Below are 22,635 nucleotides of genomic sequence, written 5' to 3' on the forward strand. Positions count from 1 at the left end.
CGCTTCGCAAATATCGAAACCTTTCGAAATCGAACTTGGGGTGGCTCGCGACATCCCTAACAAATAGAGTGTGTCCAAAAGAAAAAAAAAAAAGAAAAAAAAAGACACCTCGTTTGGTCATAAGCAAATACAAAAAAAAAAAAAAACAAAAAAAAAACACCGAAGCGAGAAGACGGCGTGCTCTGTTGTCTGTTCGCTGGATCTGCGGGAGATGGCACGCACCAGAGTTACATTCATTTATAACTGGATCGCAAGCCAATGCATCCGCCGTTGAATTAAGCAAGTTCATTGACCTCGTTTATTTTGACAAGAAGATAAACATACATTGAAATTTTACATAGTAAAATACACTAATTAAATTGACATTGGGTGTAGGTTTGACTTTTCTATCTACAGGCTCTGAATTTTGTGGCTAGTTTTAAAGCGGTCTTAACACCGTGTCCACTTTATATTTGATCTATTGCACTACTCATACGTAAACGCAGAATGTATTTTTCTAATGTTGGGTACATGGAGGAAGGCAGACGTGCGTCTTTTCCTTCCTTCATCAGCTGCGTTGTACAGCCGTGGTGTGGCAGTAACCACGAGAAAGGAAAACACAATGCCAAGAAAACTGATCACACGTTAGGTGCGCTGTCGGGGAATCTGTGCATACAGATATTACGAGGCAGCTTGAAAATTCAAGAGTTTATTTCGTCCGCTTGCATTCAATCCGCGAATGTATGGAGAAAGAAAGAAACCGATAGGAGAGAGGGAAAGAAAGAAAGAACGTAAAAAATATTGAATTGCGGGTCGTCGGTTCTGACGCTATACTTTATTTCCAGTTCTTTCCAGTTGCAAGTTGATTATTTAACTAATTAATATTTTTGAGGTGTTTCGCTAGGTGTAATTCTATGACGCGGGTAGTTTCTTGCCAATGAAATCTATAAGCAACCGACTGTGACTCTAACCCGACATGCGGCCAACGCCTCCAGAAGAGACTCGTTGTCTTCTGCTGGCCGCTTGCCTCGCGTGCGTGTTACGGAAGGCTGAAAGCATGCGCTCGAGAGGGAGCGCGTACGGGATACCCAGCCTGTCATCGACCACGTTATCAACAGAGAATTTCGGAATAGGGAACCACAACGCTTTGTGTCCTCCTTGCAGCTTGGGCCGCCGCCGCGTGCACGCGCAATCGTTCTGCGCACGCATACGGTAACGCCCTTGGTTGCTTGGGACTATCAAATGTATATGCATGTGCATGCCGCCAGGATTCAAAGGGAGCCTAGTCTCGTCGATTTAAATAACTGCTTTGCTTGGGTAGAGTGCCTGAAACGCGTTCCCGACTGGTGTGTTCACCGCGTCAAAAGAAAATGGTCGCTGAAAGCGCTAGCGTTGGTTGTCTATTAATTGCGATAGCATTCTTCATGAGACTCACGACGCAGCTCACTAGTGAAGACGACTACGCAAATTATGAGTTAACAGTTTATTTTATGAATTCAGTTTTCCCTCCATATTTAGCGCAGAAACTTAAAAGAAGGAGGCCTTAAAGATCTACAAAATCGGGGGAGCGGGGAGTAATAACTAACGAATGCCTATCACCTTTAAAAAAGTGGTATCTCGATTTCAGCCTGATGAATTCATAGCACTGTCACGCTGTCGCCTGCCGCAGTCCTGGCGTTGTTCCAGCGGTGGTAGTGGATGTGGAACACAACTGTTCTGCTGCAGGTTGCACTCTGCAGATAGCCAGCCCACGGAGGCTTCAACAGTTGGGAGTTGGGATGCCATTACGAAAGCGGCACTCAAGTTCGCTCGTGCTTTTCACCAGCGTTTCTACGACCAACCGCCAGGATCGCGACATCCAACAGCACGATACTCCGGCTTTTGTGAAACCATTTCTTTCCGCTTCGCGACCACTTTCCATGCACGGGTGGAGTAGGTCGCCAAACACACCAGTCGGAGACGCGTTCCCGACACCACATAGTTTGGGCGTCAGTTTGCCAAAATTGTGAAAGCGCCTTAGCGAGGCTTAACTATTAAGACTGTCAGACGCGTCAGCAGCAAGATGGCGTCGCCCAGAGGTCGTGTTGTTTACACAGACGCTCCCTTCGTTTCTACGAGACGCAGGGAGCGTCTGTGTAAACAACACGTTCACCGGATCTGAAGTTTCCGTGCTCGAGGATACGGATGAGTAGATTGGCGGTCACCCCAGGGGTCATGTACCTGCCACTTTCCTTGGCATCTGAAACAAAACAAAAAATGCCAGTGTTAGCTAAATGTGAGCAACGTTTTGCGGAAGTATTTAGGGCGTAGCGCAGCGAAGGTGCCGTGTGCCCAATGACGGAACTCTGCCCTTCTAAGCGAGGTGAACACTAGACAGTTTTGGAGTAGCGTTCGGTAAAGTTTTGCGCATACAAACAAATGGCGTCGTCTCCCTGCGTGTGCGCCCAGCACAAACTGCGCTTTTGGATTGACGCATGGCGACAACGCTATTTGAGTGCATACGTGAAGCATTTATGAATGCTAGTTAATGTAAAACTAAAATGCAAGCGTCTCTTTAGAACACCCAGCATTCGGTAGGAGCTCGTCGCCATCCGTCGTGCTTTTACAGCGCGTGCAAGCGCAGAGCCCATGAAACGGCGAATTGTTATTAACCCCGTAAGTGATGACGTCACAACATGGCGCTGTGCTCTAAATAAACCGCTGCTAGAGCCGTTGTAATGGACAAATGCGCGGGGCAACAACGTGAGGTTAGAAATTTCCGATAAAAATTGTCTGTCTTTTCTACAGGGGGTATTACACCATGGGCCCTAAACTCGTCAAACACAAAGTTGTAGCCAAAAGTCCGCGGAGCGCATCGATTGGACGTCGGCCAGAAAAACGCCAACTCATTGTCCTGATTGTCCAATCGGTGCGCTCCGTCAAATTCGGCTCCAACTTTGTATTTTACGAGTTTAGGGCCCCATGTTTGAGGGCGATGTTTAGAGCACATGCTTAGAAGGAGGTCAGACTAAAAGGCGGCTAAGACCGGCAACCTTGATGGTATGGAATTCTGGTTCCAGAAGACCAGTGAAAGCTCGCCGTCAGCGCGCGCTCAGCAGTCGCGCGCACAGCTTTGAATGCCAATGAATACTCCCTATATGTAATCACGAATACCTTTTTTATCATGTCATTGCCATAAAGCGATAATAGAAGCCCGTAATTAAGTTTCAAAACCTGTCTGGCCTTGCTTGCTGATGACACGATGTTTACGCACGTTCACTGGTTGTTTCTGAGGGTCTACGCGACTGCGTTAAATTAATGTGGTGACAAGCGACGAAACTTCAAACCCGGGGTCAACTTTATATCCGAGCGAAGAGTGCCCGTGCATAGCTTTGATCGATGTTCGAGGTGTTCGAGCGCGCAAGTGCCTGCCGTAGTATTCCGCATTATTTGAGAAGGGTGAAAACGCTGTGAAGCAGAATCACGTGCGGTGACTACGAGAGGTGTATCAACGTCGAAGTGCCGGCCATCGCACGTTCAAGGAGTTCTGACGGCTCAGCAGATGCTTCAGTTCATATATGACTTGTAATGCTGTTACGCTCGCGCTCTGAACTGTGGTTCAGACGAAGATGTTCGGCTCAAGGACTTTCGGCCGAAGTTACAGGGACATCCATTAACTGAAGACAAGATGGCGGCGTCTACTGCATCGCCGAAGGCCAGTGCTAGCGACGCACTTACTGTTTCGGAACGCCACTAAAGGCATTTTTATGAGATACATTATAGTCCCATTTAATCCGTTTAGAATTTTAAGCACAAATCAGATCATGAAACATATTATAGCTTTAGATTGCAATCCAAAACATAGATAGGCACCATTGGCTCTTTTCTCACCTAGTGGTCAACTTGTTGGCGGAGTGGGATGGGAGAAGAAAGAGGAGAAAAAGAAAAGAAATGAGCATTAATTTAGATTAAGCAATAATTATATAAGTTGCCGAGTACAGTCCACTTGGTTCTATTAGCGATATAGGTTAAAATCGATATTCAACATGGGAAATGCACAACTAAATAGATAGAAATAATCAGCATAAAATGGGGAAAGAGGAAGGAAGGAGACGGAAGAGAAAAAGAGGGAAAAGGAAAAAAAAACAAAAAAAACAACATTTAACATTGAAATATTAGTTATATTCTTATTTTTATACAGGACATCTTCATAAAGAAGTTGGATCGTCGTCGTCTTCTTCCAGAAGATCGGTGGAGCAGAAACCAAGAAAAACAAATTTACATTTGAAGCGATAGAATTTTTAGAAAAGGGATAATCATATACATAAAAGTAAATGCCCGTACTAAATTCCAAGCCCGTTCCTGAAACTATGGTTTCTACGCTCCCCAGTTTTTCTTTCAGATTGGTTTTTAGAAAAAAAAAATAATTTTGGTCATTTGACCCTACTCATTTATTTTGATTGGTTTAACCAACATGTTATGCCGTTTGGTGGTGCAGGTTGAAAGTGATAGGTTTATTTCTTTTCTTTTAGGTCTCAATGAAACATTATGATTGGGAACGCAGTGGTGGGTATGCACACACAATCGTAGAATCAGATATTGCAGGAAGGGACATGTTTAAAGGTTGGAGCTGACTTTTTGGCGATTTCACCCTCTGTTCTACTACGTCATGGAAGCAAACGCCACGAGTGCGGCCCTCGTTCCCGTTTGGCGTCGTTTAAAAAGTTAAGCCCGATTACTGGACATCCTTTACACCGTTAACTAATCCATTAAGCGGCTTCTTTCATTCCCATGCACAACCTCCTTAAAAAAAATCAAAATTAAATGTTTTGCCTATGCTGGGTATGCAATCAACGGTGCAGTTAAACATTTCTGTGTGGTTGAGAACAGCCAAATATACCCACACTCACAAATTATTACTTCAACCGCAGAGTCAAAGAGGTTCATTCACGTTATCCGCTAATTGTGAACTCCTTTGATTCTTCACAATAGTCTCTGCAGCGCTAAACGGACACTCGCACGGTGTTTAAGTGGCTGGGAAACGTATAACCCTCTCTACTTGCCTGGACTTGTAAAGCTTGCCCCCACAATTAACTTTCTGTCCGAATTTCACTTCTTTCTTCTTCTTTTTGTGAGGTTCAGAGAAGGAAAGGGAGAGCCGGGAGAGATGTTGGCCTCCTGCACGGGGCGAGTCGCTACCCGGCTTGGGCAAGGGGGAGGAGCCGTATGTGGCTAAAAGAGATAGTGTGGGAATTCGGAAACCAGTCCAAAAATGTGATGGGGCTTTGGCACAAGTGTGGGTTTCAATTGATTAGCCTTGCTGCTTGCGGTGTGGGTATTTGGTCATAGACGGTCTGCCAAACCAGTCTCACTCAAGAAATCCAAGAGGTTTTTGTAAGCCCTCTGGACTAGCCGACGTGGGGCTTCTGGGATGAGGAGTTCCCGAGTGGTGGAGGAAGGAAGTCCATTGAAAGTGTAGCGTTGAAACAAGGTTTTACGCTCTTCTTCGTATTCTGTGCATACTAGTAGCACGTGTTCAATGTCCTCTAGGGCTCCACAGTGTAGGCAATCAGGACTATTGACTCGTTGAAGTTTGTGCAGAGTTGATCTTGTGTTTGCGCAGTTTGCCCTCAGCCGATGTAACATTGACGCTTGTTCTCTTGGCAGCTTGCGGGAGATTGCTGGAGGGGGCCGTCCTTCAGCCGTCTCTCGGTGTGGGTGGCGCTTCTGGTAGAAATTTCGTATAAATCGCCATGGCTTCATTGTACCGGCGAAGGGAAATGGTAAAGGTCTCAAGTCCATGGGCTTCAGTAACGAGGGCATCCGCTTTCTGGTTTCCCTCAATTCCAGTATGTGCAGGACACCGATGAAAAGCAAGTTGCCAACCCTTTCTTTCAGCTGACCTGGCAGGTGCTACAGTTGTTGCAGTCAATGGAGTGCCAGTCTCGGGGTTCCGGAGAAGTTGAAGAGCAGATTTCGAATCTGTGAGGATGACTGCTCTTCCTGGCGTTCCACTTCACACTAGCAGCTCCAAAGCCCGCCAAATGGCCACCAGCTACACAGTAGTGGATGTTGTTGCGATGTTCAGTCTGTCAGCAATGCAGACGTTGTGAGCTGGGATGAAGACTGTTGTCGTGGTGGTTCCTGTCGCCGGACTAGTGGAGCCGTTGGTGTATACTTGCAGCCATCCAATATACTCTGTGTAGAGTAGTTCCTGAGTCAAAAGGCGAGAAATTGTCCCAGAGCACTCGCCTTGCTATGCATGTAAGGGAGGGTTTCACTTATCGTCATTGGTACTTCTAGATGAGGCTGCGGGGGTGGAGGGATATGTCCGGGTGGTCCTATAAGATCTTCGATCTGTCTCGCCAAATAGCCAAAGCGGGAGTTCGGGCGATCAAGGACGTGTGATAGTAGTGAACTCCCAGAGGACACACCATAAATTCGTGCAAGGTGACGGCAGGCGCGCTCATCAGCCCGCAGAAGAACAGGCCATTCTTCGGCAGCAACGAGTGTGGCAACGTTTCCCGCGTATCGCGGCAGCCCGACGCACATCCTTAGTACTACACGTTGAAATGTTTCAACATCACGTTGTTGTGCTGGTCCGATGTTGAGTAGTGGCAGAGTATAATGTAGGCGGGAAAGGATTAATCCTTTATATAACTGAAGGAGGGCGTGCTGTGGTGTTCCCCAGGTATGGCCGCGGAGGCACCGCAGAACTCCGAGAAGGCTGCGGCACTTGGAGAGAACTTTGCAGACTTCCGCTCTCCAGGTTACCCGATCATCCAACAAAAATCCAAGATATCTATCTGTCCTCACCCTCTTGACTGGCATCCCAGCCATCTTGAGTTGCAGCGCTCGTTCGGGGGGGCGTCCTCTTGGACGGTAAAGCAGCGATGCTGTTTTCTCAGGGGAAAGTGTCAGTCCGAGTTTTTCGTTGGAATTGCAGATTGTATCGAGTGCCTTTTGGAGTTTACAACGAATCTTCCTTGCCCTTCGAGTTGGGCCAGGGCACTAAAGAGCCACATCATCTGCATAGATGGATATCTGCACGTGGAACGGCTCCTGCTGGCTAAGTAAGCTTGGAAGCGTTGCCATGGCCACATTGAAAAGTAAAGGACTGAGGACACTTCCCTGAGGAACGCCCTGAGTCACAGTACGTGGACTGCTAAGTTCTCCCGGGACCCTGACCCGAATCGGTCTACCAGAGAGAAATGCCTTAATATATTCGAGCATTTTCCCTTCACTCCGAGCTGTCTGAGGCGCTGGAGGATAACATTATGCGGAAGTGTATCAAATGCCCGTTTTATGTCTAAAAACACACTGTTAAGCATGTTGCGGCGTGTTTTTGCCTCTTTCAGTGCAGATGCCAAGTTGCCCATTGCGTGTGCTGTACACCTCTTCGCACGAAATCCTGACAGCTGGTGTGGCACCGCATGCGATTTCTCTAGGTGCCATGTCAGGCGTCTTAAGACCAGGCGCTCAAGTAGTTTTCCCAGGCAGGTTGTCAGGGACACAGGTCACGACACAGGATGAGGAGGAGTGGCTCGGCTTACCGCATTTCAAAACTGTAATTACGATTGATTCTAGCCAGGTCATAGGCAGAATGCCTGTTCTCCATATCGATTTGAGTGTCTGTAAAAGTTTTGCATGATGAGCTTGGTCTATGTTTTTCAATGCTTGATACGTGATTCCATCTGGCCCGGGTGCAGTTCGGCGTTTGCAATGTCGGAGCACCAGTGTTGTACGGAACGGCGTTCCAAGGAACGGCGTTCCTGGAACGCGTTCCTTTTAGGAGGAACGAAGAAACGCCGCCGTTCCATTTTGTATCGCTGGAACTGGAACGGGAACGCGTTACATTTTTACTGGAACGGAGAGAGTAACGGCGTTCCTTTTTTTCGTCCTGTGGGGTAATTTTTATTTTGTTTCGAACAGGAAAATTTTTAAAGTACAAAAACAATATATTTACGAAGTGCAGGATCTTGTTAACTTTTTGGCTACTAATCTTGTGGATTATTTTGTGTGGTGCTCGCTTGCTAACAGTTTCGTGTGCAGGAGAGCTGGTGGACATTGATTCCTCTTTGAGTGCCCACAACTGCGGTTGAAAGAGCAAGGCTTTTAGTCGTAGGAAAAGACAAATAAAGAGGCTTGTTTCAAGCTCAGCTACTTTTTTTTGGTTCCACGAATCCTCATACACCCAGAAATCTAAGGCCGACTACAGCCACTTGTGAACTTCCTAACGAGACCTACAGTTCCAACAGGATCACAGACTGCCAGAGATCGAACGCACCCTTGTTTCCCGAACATTGGTCACTTAAAAGATACACAAAAGAAAATAGCCATTACTTCTTCTCTTGTCGCCCCCACCTTCAAAATCAACAACAAAGCCAACCTTACAAAGAAGTATTTGTAGTTTTTAAGACTGACCTTCCAAAAACCCTACCCTCTCCTCGACTTGCTCGTCTTGCGGACAGCAACATTGAGAAGCAACTGTTGTGAAGTTCGAACAAGGAACTTTGCTCTATTGAAACGTGTGACGTTGCTGTAAAACGCTCGTACAATGTTGTGTAAAAGTACATTCGGCTCGTCTGAATCGTCCACTACAAACATGAATATGGTTACAAGCTGAGATTTTTAACTTGAATATATCAACAAATGAAACCGTGCTTCCGCTTGCTTTCTTCTCCTGTTGCCCTTCCATAACGACATACAAACTCGTATGTTGACTACTAAAGGGATAGATAAAAAAAGTGTGCTTGAATAAACTAAATATAGTAATCAGTAATATACGAATGTAACGTATATGTAACGATACGTTCCATTTTCTAAACTGTAACGGGAACGAGTTCCTTTTTCACAGATGTAACTTGTAACGGGAACGCGTTCCAAAAGTCAGAAGGAACGAGGAACGAGCTTTCGTTCCTTTTTTGGAGGAACGTGTACAACACTGCGGAGCACATACTGCAGCTCAAGATGGTGAAGTCGTCATCTGCTGTGGATGCTTCAAAAATGGAAGTGCCTATCAGCTCTTGGGGTAAAACCACGGCTGGTGGAGGAAGGGGGCACGCAAATTCATCAGCTAGCAGTTCTGCCGTTTCAGTCATGGTTTTGTCGTTCCTGATGGCGAGTGCTGCAATTGGGTGACGAGGGACCTTCGCAGCTGCCAAGGCGCCAACTAACCGCCAAGCTTGCGCGGCTCCCCTCGGATTCCCGAAGGAAATACATTTTTGAGCCCAATGATAGCGCTGCAATTTTTTCGTGTGCGTCCTGAACGCCGCATCTATTTTTTTGTAACGTGCCCAGTCGTATTCTGTATCTGTGTACATAGCCCGTCGTTGGGCTTGCCTCCGTGCCGCTCGGAGGTTGAGAAACTCTAGGTCCAGGACAGATCGCGAATGCAGTTTTCAATGATGGCAGGTAGGCCTGTAGTGTTAGCGTCAACCGCAGTTACCGATGCTGCCATGTATTCACGGTAAAGGTCCCAGTTGACTACTTTGCATGTTCTGGTGGCGACTGCACTTGCGTACGGCGAAGCTATAATGATGGGAACATGGTCGCTACCCCATGTGTCTGGTTGTATTGCCCACGACACTTTGATCGCAGGCGATGCAAATGTGAATTCAAGGACGTTTTTTCTGACCCCTTTACGGATAACTGTGGGTGCTCCGCTGTTTAGAGTTGTGAGGTTCAGGGCCGCAATGGTATCTTCCAGGTATCGTCCCCTTCTGTTGGTTCGGCTGTCACCCCAGGTGACCTTGTTTTCGTTGAAAACTCCAGCTAATAAAAGTTCACCTTTAGCTCTCTGTTGAATTTGGTGCAACAGATCAGGGTCCCATGTGCCCCCCGGGGCTACGTAAATGGAAACTATTGTAATGTCTTGCGTGCCGAGCCTTAATGTCACTCCCGCATACTCTGCCGTTAATGAGCAGAGATCTGAAAAGTCCAGGACGCTTCGATGGAGGCTTGATCTCACCAAAAGTGAAACTCTAGACCTAGTCTTTGATTCAATTGTGGTGGGATTGTAGAAAAAATATGAAGAGAGTCGTAGCTCACCGTGTAGGATGTTGGTTTATTGAAGTGCAACTACATCTATGGTTCTCTGCTGCAGAATTCGCCGAAGTTCAGGAACGCTTGTACGAAGGCCGTTCACGTTCCATTAGAGAATTGATTGGAATTAGGGGTTCCGAATTCGTTGACACGGCCTGTTGGCTTTCCCTCCCTTTACTATGACTTTAAAAGAGGAAGAATCATGTTAAGGAATGAAAGGAGAAGTCGTGCCCACTGCGAATCCACAGTAGATAGAAATGCGCAAGCCATGCTGGTTGCCTTCTGAAGAAGTGGAATCCAGGATTCCCAAGCAGATTTAGCTGTGGATTCAGCACTGAGGCTGGGGGGAGGCTGCGGCTTCAGTGCAGGCGTCACATTCAATGCTGGTCTGACAGTGTCGGCTTTTGATTCCACAGTGCAGGTGTGGTGGTTGTTCAACTGAGATGCACCCTTCGTCGCTTTGCCTTTTCGCTGAAGTGCAGCAGCGTAATCCACAGCACTGACATTAGGCTTCTTCATAGGATCATTCCTTCTTTTCGGTGGGCTTGGAGGGGGCTGACCATGTGGAATTGCGTTGGCTGTCTTAGACTGTTGGACAGCTGTCCTTGCAGCACGAAAATCAACGGCATGTTGACGTGCGTAGTTGCGGGTCTCGCTTTCTTCCATTTGGGGCAGGATGAAGAAGTGGCAGCGTGAGGTTGCCCACAGTTGACACACTTTTCTTGCGCCGAACACTCGTAGTTGCTCTCATGTATGTCTCCGCAACGGCTACAAATAGGAGGTTCCTTGCAAGTCGCTTCTCGATGTCCATACTCGCAACACTTTCGGCACTGTTCCTTGAATATAGAAACTGGGTGACGGACATGGCCTAGTTAAACATAACTTGGCAGTGTTGTTGTAGAGAAGGACAGCTTCACCGCTGTGCTCTTGCCAAGTCGCAGTCTTGCCACTCGACCTTCCGGAGATATCACGTTCTGTTCGATCTCTACTTCAGAAAGCGCAGGATCAACGTCTGTGATCACTCCGACGGCGTAGTGTCGGGGAACTGGCTCATATGCTCTGACCTTCATTCCACAAAGCTCGGAGCAGGCAAGGAGCGTTTGAGTCGTCTGGCCATTGCGTGTGTCTACTGTAATGAGGTTGAGTCTTTTGTTGGGACGGACCTGAAGAATGCACTCCGGCCACATTTGTTCCTAAGCAATTGACAGTTTAAGGCTGCTGAGTGTAGCGATGAGCTGATTTTTAACCGTTGATACAAAGATGACAGTCAGCCCTTCTGTCACTTTCGGCGAGTTGGTAACTGTATCCGTGCTTTTGCTTGAGTTTGAGTCAGTCTTCTTGCGTTTTCTTAGCTCCTTTGGTCTGCCAGCCTGCATCGTCGTCGTTGAGCTCCATGTCACAGAGATGTGACTCTTCGGCATTCAATACGTTGGTATTTGAATGTTGACCAGCTGCGAGGTCTTCTGCCAAGTCAGCAGCGGAAGCTTCGTACTCCGATTTTGCGAGAGATGTACCGCATATCGAGGAACTCACACTCTATCGGTCGGTTGCAGCTCTTTGACTTGCCGTCAGTCAGGGAGTTCTGGTGGACATAGCGGAGTCATTTCAGGAAAGCCGAGGAGCAATCCCCAGCCGACCGGCACACCTGCCCGCATACAGTTGGAGGCAGGCTTCGCACTTGTATAGGCTCAAAGAAAAACGTGTAGAAGGTTTATGCTATCAAAATATAGCCACAAATAATAGAGACGAAAAGAGCACAGCCCTATTCGAAGCACGCCTTCTTCCTTTTCTTCAGATTTCATTTAAAGCTTTCCATCATGCAGGTGCACTGTTCTCAACCACATTCAAATCTGTGTGGTTCAGAACAAGTGTTGAATATTTAGTTTTTTTGGTTTGTCAAAATTTAACGATTAACTGGTTAAACAAATTGATCACGATTAAAGCATTATTCGATAAATCGGTAGGTTAGTCGATCAAGTGCCCAGCCTTAGTTTACATTTATTTGAAGAGTTAATATTTTTGGTTCAATTTTAACTGAAACGAAGATGGCTATGAAGCACGCGCTAAAAACATTTCCAAAGAGAAGAAAGGTTAATTCTGATTTTTATTTTTGTATCCTTTAAAGCAGTGGTTCTCAACCATTCGTGTTTCGCGGACCCCTTGTGGATCGGGAGTGATGATGGAGGGCCACGTTCGTGGTGAGGCGAAACGAAAGGTACAGGGTAATTAGGATAATGATTTAATAATGGGATATAACTATGGACTAACGTGAAGTAGACTTGTCTCATTGATATACGCACGCGAAAACTCACCCGAAAAATAGAACGTCTGTTCTCAATCTGAAAAAAAGCCCAATTTTATTGCCGGGCTTGACTGATGAGGCAGGGCTTCGCGGAATAAAGAATTTCTTCGCGTACCCCAACGGTTCCGCGAATCCCCATTTGAGAACCTCTGCTTTAAAGTGTGTGTTTCTCTTTCGCGGGTCACATGAGGTGCGGCTCAACTGAGCTCGTTAGGCTAATGTATCGTGTGACACATCTGATCTCCACTAGGGGCAATTGGTCTGAATGACACTTATGGATAAAAACAAGTGTCGTTGGATCAACGGCACTTGCGAGCACCCGTGTAACTAGGCCGCTACCTGATGTTTTCGAGCAAGCTCTTTCACTACTTGGGATGATACGATAAACGGGAGAAAGCGCAGAATGGTGTTTCTCGGTACGAATTACTAAACGGTACAAAAGATGTGCCCATATTGCGAGTCAGAAAAACTAATTATTTGGTCTAACACGTTTCTGCTAGAGCAAATAGAAAAAAAAAAATCCGATGACGCCGAAGCCTTTTTTATGAGCTGTGAATGCGAAAGCATAAATTGAACGCCGATGAGCACCCCTTGGACACCTCGGTGAGGAGAGGAGCAGAGCGGCCGCAACGCTGTACGGGAGTGTGGGGCGCGACATGGCTGAAAGCAGAGCTAGAACACGTGATTGTGTACCCCCCCCCCCCCCCCCCCTACACACACACTCTGGGCCTCCAGGGAGGCGGCGCGATCGCCACCCTCTAATTCTTACCAGCTCTAAGAGGGCTTCTCTGTGGGGCGACGTTCCTCGGAACTGCGCGTCGCAGCCATTTTAAAAGCCGTTCCGCCTTTTTTCGCGGTTACAGACAACGCCGGCTCCATCCACGAGACAGTTGGTTGATTGGGTTTTAGTGGCGCAAAAGCATCTAAGGCTATAATGCGCCAAGTACCTAAACTATTGCTGGGAGAGGGTTAAGGAGAAGAAGGAGCTTTAGTAGCAGATGATAGGATAAAGCAATGAACATGACTGATGTACAAGTGCAAAAGGTATGTACATTACTTCAGAACAGTAAAATCACAGTCGGTGTAGAAGGCCGATTGCTTAGAGAAAGTTAAAAACACTAGAGTGTGGTATGAGGGGTTCATCGCCAAGTAAAATCATCAGATGTAGGGGAGTATGCTCTTTGTAAAGCTGTGAAAAGTGGTTACGACGTTCTAGGCCATACGCATTGCATTCAACTAGAATATGAAGTATAGTCAAAGGGCAATGGCAACGTTCGCACTGTGGGATATCCTTACACCGCAAAAGGTGCCCATGTGTGAGCCTTGTATGGCCAATCGTTAGACGGCAGAGTACCACCTCGTAGAATCGTTCACGGTGAAGGGCACTCTCCCATTCCTTCAAGAGTTGTTTCACCATATGCAACTTATTGTTTATCTCAGTATCCCATTCATGTTGCCATCTCTGCAGTATGCAATGTCTATCAACCTTGGAATAATCCTTGTGAGCAATTTCTTTAAGGTGCACAATTTGTGTGGCAGCAGAGTGCACAGCCTGATCTGCCTCCTCATTACCCGGGATGCCAACGTGACTTGACACCCAACAGAAGATAATATCACACTTGTTTTTGATCCCACAGATTATTTTACTCTGCAGGTGTGAAACCTACTGGTTTGTGGGGATATTCAGGGAAACAAGGGCTTTCAGTGAGCTTAAAGAGTCTGTGTATACTACGGAGCGACGCAGCTTCTTCTCAATTATATATTCAACAGCAAGGAGTAGACCATGCAAATCTGCCGTTAAAATTGTGGCAAAGGGGTTCAGTTTTTTTACCTTGGAAACAGATGGTCCGATCATTGCACAGCCTACAAAGGATTCAGTTTCAGTACCATCCGTTAAATGCTTGTGTGGTGCTGATAGTGACTCTGTAGTTCGAAAAACTCTTGCCTCAGCACTTCGTCGGGAGTGTCTTTCTTGCTGTGTTTTGTCAGTATAAAGTCGCAATGGATGAGGGAGTAATTCCAAGGAGCTACAGTATTTCTGTGTTGTGTCACGCAGGGTTTGGGCTCCAAACCAAAGAGTTGTGCTGCCGTAGTATTTCTTAAGGCAAAAGGAGGAACAAAACTTGGCTTATTTTGGAAAGCCCTTCGAAACCTAATTTTTACAACAGAATCATGAGCAGGATGGACAGGAACAGACCTTACTCGGAGTGAATACATAAATCCTCGTGCAAAGCGTCGTTTCTCAAGAGAGACCTCATTGGCCTCCACATAAAGGCTGGGAACCGGGGAGGTGCGGAAAGCTCCGATAGGACAGCCGTAGCCCCTGATTATGAATAGGGTCTAACATCTTCAATACCGTTGCTTTAGCTGAGCCGTACACAAAGCAGCCATAATCTAGACGGGAGCGAACCACTGAACGATAAATGCGTAAGAGGCACAGTCTATCAGAACCCCAAGATTGATGAGACAATACTTTTAGGATATTAAGTGATTTTGTGCATTTCAACTTCAACTGCTTAATGTGAGAAACAAAAGATAATTTTGAATTGAACAGAAGTCCTAAAAACTTATGTTCACTCTTCACAGCTATAGGCAGTCCATAAATGGTTAATGAAGGATCTTGAAAATCCCTCGCCGGCGAGAAAAACATACACACACTCTTTTTTCTGTGGAAAACCTGAAACCGTTGGTATCGGCCCAGTTCGTCAATTTGTTGATTGCCAGTTGAACTCTCCTTTCACATATAGAGCGGTTACATGACGATACTGAAACTTGGATGTCATGTATTACTCGGTCAATGGAGTTTTGTTTTTATAATGAAAAGAGTGACACGAAGTACACCACCCTGGGGAACACAATATTCCTGTTCAAAATCTCGAGAGAAAGTTGTTCCAAGTTTCATACGAAATGAGCGGCATTCTAAATAGCTTCTAATGATGCCGAACATGCTCCCGCGAATACCGATGTTGATGAGATCTTGCAGGATTCCAAATCGCCAGGCAGAATCATAAGCCTTCTCCAGATCAAAGAACACAGAAAGGCAGTGCTGCTTGTTCACAAATGACTCTCTCATGGCTGTCTCAAAGCGAACCAGGTGGTCCACTGTAAATCGTGCCGACCGAAGGCCGCACTGATAGCTGTCTAGAATTTTGTGAGTTTCAAGATAATGCATAAGCCTTCTGTTAATTATTCGTTCCAGAGTTTTTAATAGGCAGCTAGTCAATGCAATAGGCCTATAACTAGAAGCACTAGAAGGGTCCTTTCCCGGTTTAAGCAAGGGTACTACAAAGGCCACCTTCCAAGAAGTCGGAAAGTGGCTTTCAACCTAATTCCATTGAAAAGTTATAAAATGAGTTGAACAGCTGAAGGATGAAGATGTTGAAGCATAATGTAATGAATTCCATCTGGGCCAGGTGCAGTCTGCTTAGGGGCATCAAGAACCATTTCAAGTTCATGCAATGTGAGTGAAGCATTATATGGGTCTTGATAGCCACTCGAACTATTGACAGACCTTTTTTCTACCTGTACTTTGTGTCTAAGGAAAGTAGGCGTGTAGTTTCTTGAGCTGGAAACAAACTCGAAGTATTCGTGAAGAATGTCCGCCTGTTCTTCGAGGTTTTCAGGGCATATTCTATTTTTTGTCAAGAGAGGAAGGGAAAAAGCATGGTAAGAGCCATTTATTTTGTGGACTCGATCCCATACCTCCTTTGGTGTTGCCTGACTATTTATAGATGCCGAATACTTCTCCCAAACAATGCCTTTTGACAGCCTGCAAACAAATCGCGCAGAAGCCTTCATTTTTTAAAGTAACAAGGTTGCTCGGTGTAGGGTACAGCCTAAAAATGCCCCATGCTTTGTTTTGTTTCTTTTTAGCCTTTTGGCAATCTTCATTCCACCATGGCTTCAGTCGTTTATGAAGGTGAGTGGATGTCATGGGTATTGCGAGCATAGCAGCTTCCAATATGTGCTTTGTGATATGGTCTACTGCCTCTTCCATAGAGAGTTGATGGAGAGATGTAATAGCTAAAACAGAGGATTGCTTGAAAAGTTTCCACTTTGCTTTGTCAATCTTCCACCTAGATGTTCAAGTTGGAAGTGTATTAGGGTGACTGTGAAAGTCTAAAATAATGGGAAAATGATCACTGCCATATGAATTAGGAATGACTTTCCACGTTAGGAAAGGAAATAATATGGGATGCACAATTGAAAGATCAATTAATGTGAATGTACGTGTTCCTGACGAAAAATGTGTAGATTCTTTCGAGTTGAGCAACCATAATCCAGATCACAGTAAAAAACGCTCAGTAAGTACTCCACGTGCGTCTTTCCGCCCACTTCCCCAGAGGGGATTATGAGCGTTAAAATCACCCTCATGCACAAAAGGAGAAGGAAGCTGATCACAGAGAGATTTAAGTTCCTTACACTTAAGCTGGTAGTTTGGAGTTATATATACTAAACAAATAGTAATGAATCGGTTAGTCAGCAAACGGGTAGAAACAGCTTCTTGTTCTGTGTTTAAGGGTACTTCCAAACATGGTACAGAGCGTTGCAAAACCACAGCAGAACCTCCAGATGGATGACTTGAATGCTGCCGATCTTTCCGAAACATTTGGAAATGCCTGAGAACATTCGTGTGACTCTCTTTTAGGTGAGTCTCTTGCAAACAGTGGGCATTGGGACTGTGTTCGTCTAGTACATCAGTAATATCATCATAGTTTGCAAGAAGACCTCGACATTTCCACTGTAGAACAAGTGGAGGCATTATTATGTAAAAGAGATAAAAGTATAAGAAATTCAATCAACTACTCTGGTCCTGGAATGACGTTCCCGGAGGAAACTACTTTGGTGGTATTACTGGTTTTTTCGTTTTTTTCTTTGTTTTAGAAATCTCCCACTCCATATCGTCCTGATCGAACGAAACAGCGGAAGGCTCGGTGGCCTCCTCCCTCGCCTCCACCTCTTGAGACGAGGCTTGTTGTGTAAATCTGGGCAAAGTCGAGGCACGGGGCCGAACTCCCCGGCCACGACCGCCCTCACTCAAAGGGGCAGCAGTGGAGCTGCTGGGCTGAGCGTCGCCCAACTCCATCCGTCCCCGCCCATCAGCTGTTGAAGGAGCGGCGTGATGCCGCTCCTTGGACGAGACCCTCTCCCGTAAGTTGGGGCGAGACTCTCGCTCCTTCTCCCTGGGGGGGGGGGGGGGCACCTCGGAGTGGAGACAGATAGGGGGGCTCCCTGCCTGTCCCGTGGTCGAGAGGCAGCTGGAGCGCTCCCTCCAGAAACCAGTGGAAGCTGCTGCCGCTGCTGGGGTTTGGGGACTGAAGAGCCACAGCCAGGACCTCAGGCGAGACCTGAGTGGCCTTCGATTCTGTTCGCGGTGCTGGTCCCCTTTGCACCGCCTGCGCAAACGTTCCTTTTGCAAGAAGGAATTCTGTTCCGTAATGAAAAATCCGGCAAAAAATTCAAATGACATTCGGTGAAACCGGGTTAATTTCCACTCGTTTTCAACAGAAACCAGCGTAGTTTACCAGTTTTTTGGTGGAAATATTACCGGCCGCCACTTCCAGTAACCAGATTTCGCTGGACCTTTTGCCGGACCCCCTTATGGTTAGATCCGGCAAAAACTTCCACTTAGATTCGGTGCAAACAGGTTAATTTCCACTCAATTTTACCAGAAACCAGCGTAGACACTTTCGCTGGAAGTTATTCCAGAACCACTTTCGATTACCCGCCGCTGGAATCCTACCGGAAGCCACTCTCGTTTGCCGGACACCGAACATCACTGGAAGCCGACTCAAGGGGAACGGCTGAAGTCAAGAAAGTCAAGACGAGCAGGGGGACTGTTTTAATGGCGGCCGCCAATGCAGCGGCATTTTTGTGAGTGCGTGCTTTAGCTCAAAACGACGTTGCAATTCTGCAAGAAGTGCGTGTAGCGAACTGCTTTGACAATCCAAACAGGTGGGCAGCGATCACCGGCAGCTTGATACTTGCGACAGGCAAAAGTCTGGGCCGGAGCAGGTACGAGACCACTCGAGCGGCATTCTCGTCAGTGCGAGTTTCAGCTCGGGACGACGTTGCAATCCTCAAGAAGTGTGAGCAGTGAACTGTTTTGACGATCCAAAAAGGAGGGTACTTTCACCCGTTTTCATCTGAAACGAGTTTACCAGCCTTTGGAAGATTATTTGCCGCCAAAGAGATTTCACTTGAATGTCACCGGCAGCCCCTTTCGTATACCAAGCAGGCGACCCGGTTTTCCTAGAAATCTTACCCGAAACGGGTGACTCGCTTCCCTGTTTACCGACCTTCACTCGAAGCCGAGGCGAGGGGAGGGGGAAGCCGAGACGAGCCGGGGACTGGGTGTGTAAATATAGTGCCTCGCACCAAGGAAGAGCCCCCACGCACCCTCTCTCCCTCGCATTGGTTTACGGGGAAAATGCAAGAGGGTCGTTTTGCTGACTTATTTTTTTTAAAGAAAAGTGGTTTCTTTGTCCGTCAACGAGCAACGGCCGGCCAGGAACGAACGCTCAGTCTCGGCTTCTCGTTCCATGTGTGTGACCTGTATCTTCCAAAGCAGCTAGGTGTGCAGATGAAAATATATTTTTCAGTTACCTATTTTTTACGCCTCTTTGTCCGTCCGTCTTCAGAAGCATCCAGCGAGCGAAAAAGACTGTGCCCAAGATTTCTCAACGTCGGCGGATGTTCGTTTCGAGCGTTCGTGGTTTTCGCTAGGCGGGCTACGGACGCCTGGCGCACCCGCGGCGACGGCATCAGGGACGACATCGTGAGTGTGCCCGGGATTTTTCAACGTCGGCGGATGTTCGTTCCGCGCGGTCGTGGTTTTCGCTAAGCTTGCTACTGACGCTTGGTGCAACCGCGGCGACGGCATCAGGGACGACATCGTGACTGTGTTCGGGATTTTACAACGGCGGCTGATGTTCGTTCCGCGCGGTCGTGGTTTTCGCTAAGCGTGCTACTGACGCCTGGTGCACCCACGGCGACGGCATCAGGGACGACATCGTTAGTGTGCCCGGGATTTCTCAACGGCGGCGGATGTTCATTACGCGCGATCGTGGTTTGCGCTAAGCGTGCTACTGACGCCTGGTGCACCCACGGCGACGGCATCGAGGACGACATCGTGAGTGTGCCCGGGATTTCTCAACGGCGGCGGATGTTCGTTCCGCGCGATCGTGGTTTTCGCTAAGCGTTGTAATGACGCCTGGTGCACCCACGGTGACGGCATCAAGGACGACATCGTGAGTGTGCCCGGGATTTCTCAACGGCGGCGGATGTTCGCTCCGCGCGTTCGTGGTTTTTGCTAAACGTGCTGCTGACAGTATACCTAGTGTGTGTCCGTGTGGTGCACCTGCGCGGTTTTATTAGTTCAACCACCGTGCGTCTAGTAATTTACCCAGTGGTATTGTGAGTGTCTTGAAAGATATCTTTTGCGGAACTTGGTTGTTCCAATTTGATCTGAGTGCTTTTGTCTACAGCTGTGCAAATTGTTTCACTGGTATCGACCCTTTTAAATAAATACATGGAACCTTCAGGTCTATATGGACTAACCACTTTAATTGTTACCAAGTCGTCCAGCATCTGGTAAACATAACCAACCACGGTTCACAGGTGCCTTCCGTTGACGTCCCGAAAAAGAAAGAAAAAACACTGTAAATTCCGACCGATGTGGTGATCTTCTGGTAAAGTCTGGCGTTACTTAAAGTGAAAAGAAAATTCAGTAAAATAGATTTTTACTGAAAATAAACTTCCGGTAAAAATTCGGTGACATTCTGGTAAAATATCTGATGACATTCAGGTAAAAATCAAGTAACTTTCCTGTAAAACAACCGGTGACATTTCATTAAAAAGTCCGGCGACATTCCGGTAAACTAGGGTTTTACTGGAAGTGGAAACATTCCCATAATCCAGTAAAATCGACTTTTACTGGAAATGACCATTCCGGTAAAAAATATTTCTTCAATAGGGTTGTTTTGCCTCTTGGTAGGTAATGTTCTAATGTGCTTTAAGGGTAAGGATTTCTTTTCCCCGCTTCCATTGTGGGCATGTTCTGGCAAAAGCAGCATGGTTGCCTTGGCAGTTAACACAGTTGAGAGTATTCTCACAAATGTCAGCAATATGGTCTTTGCTGCCACCACTTCGCGCAAGTTTCACGGCCCCGACAGTTTCGCGAGCCATGCCCGAAGAGCTGGTACCGGAAACACCTTTGTGGGTTGGGGGTAAAGGCCGGACTTTGCAGCGCAGGTAACCAGCTTTAACGGCAGTAGGAAGCCCATGCAGCTCAAAAGTCAGGATCAAATGCTTGGTTGGCTGCTCCTGCCCGTCTTTACGGATGGTGGTCCGCTTAACGGCCACCACTGCCTGTTTCTGGAGTCCAGCCAGAATTTCATCCTCAGTGCAATCTATCAGATCAGCCTCAGAGATAACACCTCGAACACTATTCAGTGTCCGATGTGGGCTGACTTTTATCTGGTGTTCGCCTAGACATGTTTGTTTTAGAGGCGTTCTGCTTTGAACTTCCGTTTCAACCTCGACAAGAAGGTTACTAGAAAGCTTTTTCGCCTTGAAAGCTTTGCCAATGATAACATCGAGTCATTTTGACACTAAGAAAGGCGAGAGTTTAGCCAGTGGCTTTTCTTCATCTAGGGCTTGGAGGACAAAAAACCTTGGATAGTTCGGTGGTTCGGATGCTTTTTTAAAAGTAAGTACGGACCAACCCCTTTTAGGGGGACGCACCGTGTTGGGCTTGGAGGAGGGGGCAGCCATAAGAGGCGGAAAATCTTCAGAACATGTGGTGTGCCGCCCACCACGGAGCCCAACGAGGGAATAGTTAACGGACCATAACAAAAAGGGCTTTGCTGGAACCGTTACACTATTAGCATTGCCCAGGTACTATATCCAAGTGTGGTTTTGGACAAGGGGTCTGTCTCCACCCAAGGTTAGCCCTCGCCGCCAAAGGAGTTTAAAAAGGAAAGAAGAGAAATGAGAAGAGTGAAAAGAAGGAGAAGACGAAGGTGAAAGAAGGGAGGGGATAGTAGAAGTGGCGACTGGCTGAATCATCCTGGTCTGGCCAAGCCAGGACACCCGTCTACGGGAAGCAGGGGCCGAAGTGGTTTATTGCCTCACCCGGGGGGCCCCGAAGGGTCCAAACCTTCCCCGGTCTCACCTCAACCACCAGGATGCCCTTTTCCCCTGACACGGGAAAGCCACGCAGAGCCAGACGTGGGCGGGCGAACCCGCATGGCTCGGCGTCCGTGGTGACGCCACTCACCAAACACCTGCTTTCACAGGTGCCCCCTGAGGGGACATGAGACGGTTAATGCTCTCGCATTAAAAGTGCGTTCCTATCATTTCCATAAAAAAAAAAAGATGTATTGACGTTTCTGTTTATAGTGCGTAAGACCGGTCTGCATTAAAAATGCAGCGACACTATTTTACGCTCAAGATGAGAAATTTTGCGAGTGCAGTCCGACTGCTAGCCTCGGGTCTTTAATGTGCGTCACGCACTAGCGATACACGACCGCACTCCGGTACCACAGTGGGGTACAAAACCGAGGTTTTACGATCGCGCTTGCGAATATGATTGAGCATGCGGAGCTGTGGTGGGTTATAGCGGGCCGGAAGCACATTAATAAGTGAACAAAAGAAACGTCAAATTAGTCGTTGGTTGTTTATACAGCAGGAGGTTGGTCTGTCAGAACATGGCGACATTGTTACCGAGTAGAGAAAGCAATTTAACCAGTGCAGTACCATGCCAGCCTGGGGTCTTTAAGTTGCACCCTGCAGTAGGGATACACGACCGCACGCCGGTACGATGCTCATCCATTTCGAAACGGGCAAGGGTGGGCATTGAACCCAGGATACTCAGGAGCTTCAGCGCTCAATATTGCCGAATAACATTAAACTCGTGATTTATCATGCTCTTTTCTGGTCTCATATAAATTATTGTCACCTCGTGTGGGGCACAACAACTTGAAATTTAAGCAGAACACTGTTACTTTGATAAAAGATACTACGCATAATCGTGGATGTACACTACCTATACCACACTAAACCGCTGTTTGAAAAATTGAATATTATTGTCATTACGAATATGCACGTGCACCGTCTCTTGTATGCTTTTCTTTTCGGAACAAATGAATTCACTGAATTTCTTTGGCGCGCCTCTGACTAATAAAAAGAAAATCTCGATCAGTATGCGCGGCTCTCAAATATGGTATGTTCAGTCCTAATCACACTTGTCTATAACGCGCGAGCGTGCGGCTTTCTCCGGGGAGCGCTAGACTGGTGCCATTCGCGGAAACTAAGCTAATCACGTGGTG

General features: G+C 47.0%; 1 protein-coding gene across 1 annotated transcript in view; it reads right to left on the minus strand.

The window, feature by feature from the left end:
- Nucleotides 1–2,090: 2,090 nt before the first annotated feature.
- Nucleotides 2,091–22,635, minus strand: part of LOC8040902 (sepiapterin reductase-like) — a 30,806-nt gene continuing 10,261 nt past the window's right edge. The window contains exon 3 of the mRNA XM_040216543.1: nt 2,091–2,218. Within this exon, the coding sequence (XP_040072477.1) occupies nt 2,091–2,218 (128 nt within the window). The remainder of the gene's footprint in view (nt 2,219–22,635) is intronic.

This window comes from Ixodes scapularis, unplaced genomic scaffold (genome assembly GCF_016920785.2).
Source record: "Ixodes scapularis isolate PalLabHiFi unplaced genomic scaffold, ASM1692078v2 PGA_scaffold44__24_contigs__length_19508400, whole genome shotgun sequence".
In the NCBI taxonomy this organism is placed as follows: domain Eukaryota; kingdom Metazoa; phylum Arthropoda; class Arachnida; order Ixodida; family Ixodidae; genus Ixodes; species Ixodes scapularis.